This window comes from Penaeus japonicus, unplaced genomic scaffold (genome assembly GCF_977035675.1).
Source record: "Penaeus japonicus unplaced genomic scaffold, GWHDUDI00000001_assembly GWHDUDI00000023, whole genome shotgun sequence".
Classification (NCBI taxonomy): domain Eukaryota; kingdom Metazoa; phylum Arthropoda; class Malacostraca; order Decapoda; family Penaeidae; genus Penaeus; species Penaeus japonicus.
Genome location: NW_028234425.1, coordinates 38,515,864 through 38,525,863, shown reverse-complemented (window position 1 = coordinate 38,525,863; position 10,000 = coordinate 38,515,864). Strand labels below are relative to the sequence as shown.

General features: G+C 30.8%; 1 protein-coding gene across 1 annotated transcript in view; it reads left to right on the top strand.

Annotated features, from left to right (window-relative positions):
* LOC122260360 (ras-related and estrogen-regulated growth inhibitor-like protein A) overlaps positions 1-1,201 on the top strand; it is a 2,136-nt gene extending 935 nt beyond the window's left edge. Inside the window, exon 3 of the mRNA XM_043027597.2 lies at positions 285-1,201. Coding sequence (XP_042883531.1) covers positions 285-722 — 438 coding nt within the window. The 3' untranslated portion in view covers positions 723-1,201. The remainder of the gene's footprint in view (positions 1-284) is intronic.
* The last annotated feature ends 8,799 nt before the right edge of the window (positions 1,202-10,000 follow it).

Here is a 10,000-nt window from a genome sequence, read left to right as displayed (position 1 = left end):
CTCTCTTTCTCTCTCTCTCTCTCTCTCTCTCTCTCTCTCTCTCTCTCTCTCTCTCTCTCTCTCTCTCTCTCTCTCTATATATATATATATATATATATATATATATATATATATATATATATATATATATACTTGGTTATGCCTGTCTGGGTTATATAAGGTTCTTAGTTTACTTACATTCACTAAGAAAGCAACTAGATGAGGTTATTTAGATTTTTGCCTTAAACTTTCTATGTACTGCGTTTTGTAATGTTTACTAAGAAATATCTTTCTCTCTTCCACAGGAGCTAACAAAACGAAGATCTTCGGCGTGCGTATTGATGCTGGGAAACAAAAGTGACCTCGGCCACCTCCGGGAAGTCGAGGAGGTAGAAGCTAGGTCACTCGCACTCACACACGCCGCTCGCTTCTCCGAAGTATCTACGGCGGAGAGCTGCACTCCCGTCGCAGAAGTCCTAGACAATTTCCTGAAGGAGGTCAAAGCTCAGCGCAACGGGAGCAACAACCAAAACGGAGGGTCGCCCAAACTTCGAAAGATTTCTGTCACGAAGATGCTCGGTTCCCTCATCGGCCGGAACTCCCCTCCCCCCACGCCCATGACCCACCTGATCATCCTAGACAAAGAAGAGAGAAGCAAATTGCAGCCTGCCATGAGACGGTTATGCCGGCCATGTCTACGACCTGCTCACTCCCTGCCGTGCTCGCCCCACACGGCGGTGTGAGGCTCCTGTCATCCCACGCCAAAGGGGCTTTCCCGTCTTCGCCAACATTCCTTGACTTATCGAGTGTAAATATATATACATACATATATATATATATTTTGTACATTTTTGTGTTTTACACGTGGATGACAATGTTAAACACATGGAATTGAGAAAGAGTTTTCCACGCCTCTAGTCATATACGAAAGTCATCCAAAACGACGCCTTGCTTTAAAAAGCAAAATCAACATTCCATATCTCCCTTAAAGGGTACTGTTAAATCTGTCATGGTGATAATGATCATTATTATGATTCTCTTGTTTATCCATTTTGTTGACATTTAGAAAGCGTATGCGATCTCTCCAAAGCTTCATAAACCAATACCAAAGATTTTAATGTAGTCTTTGTTAATATGTGCTGTACATTCAAGTCTGTGATAAACTTTTTTGTACTGTATGCTTCAGAAAGTTTCTATTTCTTGTAATAAAATATACATGATATTTTTCTGTTTTATGTCGAACCTCTCCATATTTGCTATCTGATTTATAGTAAACTACTACTAAATCCTTCGTAAATTATGATTAAAAGGAAAATCTGCTCACGGAAGAAGAGACCACGATTCTCTTCAACAATGGAATGATGCAACACCAGAATTTCAGATCAGGTGAATGCAATAAGTTTGCAATCTTTCCTTCCCGAATATAAGATGATAATGAATAAGAAAATTGATAGAACGAGAATGTAGTTGGATTCGGCAAACGATTATTAATCAAAACAGGATTCAATAATGTAATTACCCAGCTGATAGTGAAGTTGAAACACAGATAACACAAAATGTTTTTATGAGTGATATACAATTATACCTAAATAGCCTTCATAATCTGGTGAAACATACCATATCCACATTGATTTTCTTCTGATGTGGATGTGAACACAGAAGAAAACCACACACAAACATACACATACATACAATAATGGGATAAAGAGCAGGCACACACACATTCACACACACACACATACACACAGACACACACAGGCACACAGGCACACACACACACACACATCCACCCCCCCCCTCCCCCCTTAACACACACGCAAACTCACCTACACTGTCACCTTCTCTATTGTTAACCTCCTCTTAGTCAATACTTCGATCCAAATATTTCTGCTGGAAACTTAAAACTGCGCAAGGAAATAGGCTTGGGCAGAACAGTGGCCAGAGCATAAAAACAATATATTCAAAGAAATCCAATTCATCATCGCAAATTGCATCTCTCACTCAGACGAAATAAGAAATAAGATTATGTAATGCGGGTGACTATATCATATGTTTTCTTATTCAGCTCAGTTGTTGGGATTTCATGAATGGTATTTCATGAGAAAACACTGATCGCGTTGTGAATTATCGTTATTATTATCATCATTACTATATCATTATGATCATCATGACAATGACATGATAATGATAATAGCCACAATGCTAATTAGTGTAATTATAATAATTCCTTTGAGTATACAATTGATATTATAATTATTATCATCATTAGTCCTATTATCACTATGGTAGTGATGATGATGATATAAATCACCATAATAATCATTATCATCATTATCTTTATTGCCACAATTTTTGTTTATCATTGTTATCATTGTAATCATTGTCATTATCATTAGTGTTATAATTTTTATTTTTGTTATTCGTATCATTATTATTACCACTTTGTTGTCACTCAATTATCATTATCAAAGCATTATTATCTTCATCATTATTACGGTCATTACCGTTATTGATACCATTATCATTTCAATTATAATCATCGTTATGACCACTGCTATCATTCTGATCATTATTAGCATTACTGGCACCATCATTACCGCTTTCATCATTATCCTGATCATAACTATTATCTGTCCTCTACAGCGAAGCTACTTTCAGAATTTAGGAATCAGTGGAGTTTGGAAACCAATCTATTCTGTCATGGAGCATCATGCGCATGGCCACAGAGGATAATGATAATATATTCTACATATACTGATATTTAATTTGTATGGATAAATACAAAGAGTCTTTGAGGCGATATATGAGGCGGTGATGCCGGAAACTGATGACGATACTTATTATTATTATTATCATTATTATTATTATTATTATTATTATTGTTATTATAATTAATTATTGTTATTATTATTATTAATTATTATTAATTATTATTATTATTATTATTATTATTATTATTATTATTATTATTATTATTAATTATTATTATTATTATTATAATTAATTATTATTATTATTATTATTATAGTCGTTGAGGCGATAATGTGACAGGAAGAGCAATGTGCACGAATGAGCAGACGGAGGGAGGTACGAGTCACGAACCTGGAACTGTCAGGATGGGACGGGGATACCTGTTTGGTGTGGTAGCCATTTTTTAATCAAACCTTAAAGCAAAGTGTTCTATCTATTGCAATGAATGGTGGGCTATCGTGAAGCGGGCTGTGTGCTCAAAATCATCATCACCATCGTCCTTAATCATCATCATGACTGTCATCATCGTCATGATCACTATCATCATTGTCATAATGTCATCTTCATCTTCGTCATCAATATATTCATCCTCCTCCTCCTCATCATCATCGTAGTCATGATATCATCATCCTCTTTATCATCATCATTGTCGTCGTCATCATGTCATCATCATCATTATCCTCATCATCATCGTTATTATCATCATCGTTATCATCATCGTCGTCATCATGTCATCATCATCATTATCATCATCATCGTTATTATCATTTTCATCATCATCGTCGTCATCATATCATCATCATCGTCATTATCATCATCATCGTCATCATATATCATTATTTTCATCATCATCGTCGTCATCGTATCATCATCATCATTATCATCATCATCATCATCGTTATTATTATCATCATCATCATCGTCATTATCATCATCATCGTTGTCATCATATCATCGTCATTTTCATCATCATCTTTATCATTATCATTAATGCCATCTTTAATAAAATTATTACTATTGATATAATCATACTAATGATTATTTGATAATCATATCATAGTTGTGATTATCATCCTTTTAACATTATGATAAGTAGTAGTAATATTTTTTGCTTTATTTGTACACACAATTTTCATAATCATTCTCGTTCCTGTTCTCGGTATGATTATTTAATTATCATTATTAGCTTTGAAATAAAATAGATAGCTCAACAATATATCAATATCACGCTGGTTATAAATTTGGAAGAGAGACGAAAAAAAAAGAATTAATGTAAACAATGCAGAGTTTTAAACGTTCTCACTTTTATCTCGAATCTAACGCTAGTGCGAGTGCAATCCTAGTGTCACGATGGAGAAAGATCTTAGTCAGATTAAAATAGGCTACGAGCAAATTGACTGTTTATGTGTTAGAAACGTCCATAAGCAATGGAAAACAAATCAAAACCGGAAATTATAATTTCATCGGATATCAGAGCAAAGAATTTCAGGAAGCATTTCCAGCTTGAAACTTGTTCAATGTGCCTTCCCTTTACAGGATTTCATCGTTCAATTTCCGCGAAACAAATGTAATGGCTTTCAGAGTTACATGCGCGTCTTTTGTGCGCACGTTTCTTTTTTTTTCTTCTTCTTCTTCTTCTTCTTCTTCTAAAAATCACCATCTTTGTATTATTATCAATATTTGTAGTTGTCGTTATCAATGTTTCATCGTAAGAGTTATTATCATTATTATCATAATTATTATTATTATTATTATTATTATTATCATTATCATTATTATTATTATTATTATTATTATTATTATTATTATTATTATTATTATTATCATTATTATCATCATTATTATTAATATCATTATTATTATTATCGTCGTCATCATTATCATTATTGTTAATATCATTGTTGTTATCATCATTATCATCATTATGATCACCATTCATATGATCATTTTTATGTCTAGCATCATCATCATTACTTTCATAAGTTTATCATTATCATTATTGTAATCATTGTCATTATTTTAATTGTCAGTGTTATCAATGTTATCAATATTGTTATTATCATCATTATCAGTATCATCATTATCATTATTGGCATTGTTATTATCAATATCATTATTATCATCAATATCCTCATTACCATCATTATAATCATTATTAACATTATCATGTCATCATTAGTATCAATATTGTCATTACTATCCTTTTAATCATCATTATTGCTTTTCTTATCATTAATATCATTGTTATTATCATTATTATACTATCATTATTCTTATGATTATCACTATTATTTTCATCATTACCATCATAATTATTATCATAATCATCGTCATCAGAATTATCATTATCATTATCATAATCATTGTTACTATTATTATTATCATTATCATTATTACTATCATTATTATTATTATTATTATTATTATTATTATTATTATTATTACTATCATTATTATCATTATCATTATAATTGTTACTCTTTTCATCAAAATCATTATCATTATTATCATCATTCTTATTGTCCTTATCATTACTATTATCATTATCATTATGATTGTTACACTTTTCATCATCATCATTATCATTATTGTTATCATCATTATCATTGTCCTTACTATTATTATAATCAAAATCATAATCAATATCATTATTATCATTGTTGATATCAGCATCAGCATTAACATTAACAACGGTACTAGTATAATCATCATAATAATTATCATTGTTATTAGTTATCATTGTTATTATCATTGTTATTAGTTATTAGTTGTTCAGTGTTGTTATTGCTAATATGGTTTTCATTATTATCATTGTTATGATAATGGTATTATCAATATTGTCATTACATTTTTGTTATCAGCATTATCATAATAATCAATATCCTTATCAATATCATCAAAAATAATAATACAATCATTATCACATTATTATTATCGGCATTATCATATTCATCATAACTACCATTGTTACTATTATCAGTGATACTATTATTATTATCTTTATTATCATTATTGTAATTATCATAATTATCATCATTTTTGTGTTACTATCATCACCGTCATTATCATCTTTATCATAACTACTATTGTTACTATTATCAGTGATAGTATTATCATTATTATTATTATTATCATTGTTATCATCATGATTATTTTTTTGTGTTACTATCATCACCGTCATTATCATTATTATTGATATGGTTATCCTTAGTAGCATAGAAATATTCATTATAATTTTTACCACTTTAATCACTATCATCCTTAATTATCATCATCATCAGTATCATTGTTATCATTATCATAATCATTATTATTATGATTATTGTTGTTATCATTATCATTATTGTTACTGATGTTATCATTATCATTATTGTTACTGTTGTTATCATTATCATTATTATTAGCATTATCATTATTTGCATTATTATTATTAGCATTATTACAGTTATTATTAACATTGTCATTATTTTTATCATCAATGATAAAAATAATGACAATGTTAATAATAATTTTCGTCATCATTATTATCATCATTATTATCATCATCATTATCAGTATCATTATCTTTGTTATCATTAATATCATTGTTACTTTTACAATTACTCTTTAATCTCTATTATCTACATTATAATCAACTTCATTACTAATATCATTATTACTATCATTAATCATATCATATTATCCTTAATGAAGATGTCATATCATTATCCTTATTATCACCATTACTGTTATTTCATCATTATCATTACCATTATCATTATCATCACTCACTATTATCACCATGATCAAATTTTTTACATTACTACCATTATCTTTATCATTTCCATTTTCGTTGCTAATGATATTGTCATTACCACTCTTGCTGTTGTTGTTGCAATTGCTGTTATTGTTTTGTTTCTGTTATCATTGTCGTTATCCTTCTCATTCTTGTGTGATTTATTAATGATATATTGTTATAATTATCCTCATTATTTACTTTTTCATAACTAAAGTTATTGTCATCAACATTATTGTCATTATCATTATTGCTATTATCAATGTTATAGCTATCATTATTGACTTTGATTTTTACTAAAACAAAGGTTATTTTGATAATTACCTTTATCGTCATTATTAACATTTTCATTGGTGAGATTTTCACTGTAATTGTTGTCGATGCTGATGATGATCAACATCATCACCAAAATAATAACAATTACTTCTGTCATTATCACCATCATCATAATAATAATGAGTTATACAAACGCTATTGATTAGTGCATAAGCATGAATACAATTTCTATTTCACCTGCAATAGCTGCTGTTTTTGTAATCATTCTTATTACTCCACCTATATTACATATGCCCTAAAAGGTTCTCACACTCACCCCTTAGGTCGGATCCTGTCATGATGTAGCGTAACTATCTATGAATAAACGTACATTCATGTCTTGAAGCGGTGGGTACGGATGCCATACGTCATAATGGCTGGCAATATCAACACGGGGGTTCAATGGAACTCCTTGCAACAAAATTACCTCAACCTATATGCAACTAACGTACGACCAATGCAATGATAATCAACTGCACCACCCAATGAACATATCCAAACCATCTATCTTAATATCCTGATCTAATGAACCCAACGCTCGTCCACATATGGCTGCGAGGCTGAAGTTTTCGTAGAACCAGATCTGCGAACAATGAATTTGTACCTTGGTGTGGGTGGCTGTCATATCTCAGCGTCCGCTCCCCCCTTCCCCCCTCCCCCCCAACCCTTCTGTCTCTGTCTTTGTCTTTATATCTCTATCTCTCTATCTATCTATGTCTCTCTCTCTCTCTCTCTCTCTCTCTCTCTCTCTCTCTCTCTCTCTCTCTCTCTCTCTCTCTCTCTCTCTCTCTCTCTATATATATATATATATATATATATATATATATATATGTTTCTCTCTCTCTCTCTCTCTCTCTCTCTCTCTCTCTCTCTCTCTCTCTCTCTCTCTCTCTCTCTCTCTCTATCTATCTATCTATCTATCTATCTATGTTTCTCTCTCTCTCTTTCTTTTCTCTCTCTCTCTCTCTCTCTGTCTCTCTGCCTCCCCCCCTCTCTCTCTCTCTCTCTCTCTCTCTCTCCCTCCCTCTCCTTCCCTCTCTCTCTCTCTCTCTCTCTCTCTCTCTCTCTCTCTCTCTCTCTCTCTCTCTCTCTCTCTCTCTCTCTCTCTCTCTCTCTATCTCTCTCTCTCTATCTCCCTCCCTCCTTCCCTCTCTTCCTCTCCCTCTCTGCCCCCCCCCTCTCTCTCTCCCTCTCTGTCTCCCTCTCTCCCTCCCTCTCCTTCCCTCTCCTTCTCTCTCTCTCCTTCTCTCTCTCTCCCTCTCCTCTTTCCCTCTCTTTCAGCGTAGATTTTGGGCGCTGACTTACACCCTGACTATCTCTGGCGGGGTGACTCACCTCCCCTACGGCTACTCTCCCCCCCCCCCCCGCGCCTCATCCCATCACTCACTCGTCTCGCAACGACGCCTAGTCATGTCCAACACGTGACGATTGTGGTGGGAACTCTCACGTGTTATGCCAGCGTGGGTTATTATTGATAACATTTCTTCCTCGTGATTGTTTACGGCGATCAATAATCATGGTAAGAAGTAATATCATTTTTGATTATGATTATATGAAGGGTATTATGAGAGAAATTGCTTATTTATAAAGAGAGCGGTTCTTGCATTTTATTTTTTATTTTTTTATTGTTATGCCTTTGATTTTTCTCTCCTTCTACCATTGATATTACTATTTTCATAATCAGATATTATTATCATTTTATTATCATTATCATAGTCATTACTATCTTTATTTCATAATCATTGTTATCATTACTATCATCATTATCATTATTGTTATAATCATTATCATTTATACTATTGTTATTATTATCTTTATAATCATTGTCATCATTATGATTGTTATTGCTTTCAACATTATTATCATTATTCTCAATATTATTACTATTATCATTATAATGAATTTGTCATAATATTCATCATTATTAATAATTATTGTTATAATCATTAACATTACCACTACAACTACTATCACCATACCATCCTCATCCCGATCATTGTTATTATTATATCCCTCATTATTGTTATTATCATCATCATTCTTATCATAATTCGTAACATTATTGTCCTATTGATAACAATAATTCTCATATTTTTTTATCATTATCATTGTTAACATTATCATTATTGTTATCATCATCATTACCATTGTTAACATTATCATTATTTTTATCATTATCGTTATCATCATCATTGTCAACATTATCATTATCATCGTTATTATCATCATCAACATTATTATCTTCTTCATTCTCATAATTATCATCATCACCACCATTATTATTACTTTCTATTGATATCATTAGGGTCATCATCGTCAACATTATCATTATCATCGTTATTATCATCATCAACATTATTATTATTGTTATTATCACCATTATCATGATATTATCATTAACGTTTTTACCATCATTTACATTATAATTTTTATCTTCTTCATTCTCATAATTATCATCATCACCATCATTATTATTACTTTCTATTGGTATCATTAGGGTCATCATCGTCATCATTATCCTTATCATCATTGACATCATTTTTATCATTATTGTAATTACTATTATATACGATCATAATTACTGTTATCATTGATATTGATATCATTGATATATCATTATTATTCGTTTGTTTCTATCATTACTGTTTAAATAATCATTATCATTATCATTGCTATCATCATCATCATTACCGTCATCTTACCATCATTATAATTTTATTACTACCATTATTATTATTATTATCATTATTATTGCTATTATCATTATCATTATTATTGCTATTATCATTATCATTATTATTGCTATTATTATTGTTTTGTTGTTGTTGTTGTTGTTATTGCTATTATCATTATTGTTATTATTGCTATTATCATTATCATCATCAGAGTTATTGTTATCATTATCATTCTATCATCATTATTATCATCACCACTATTTTATTATTTTTATCAGCATTGTTAATAGTCATATCATCATTAATATCGTAATCATTATTATCATCATCATTTTCATGATGATTTTTCTTTATCATTTTTATTGCTGTTATTATTATTGTTCTTGTTATAATTTTATTGTTGTCATTATTGTTTATTATCATTTCTAATCAGTATCATTACTATTGTTATGATCATTATCAGCATTGCTCTTATTAGTAACACTATCATCATTATCATAATCAT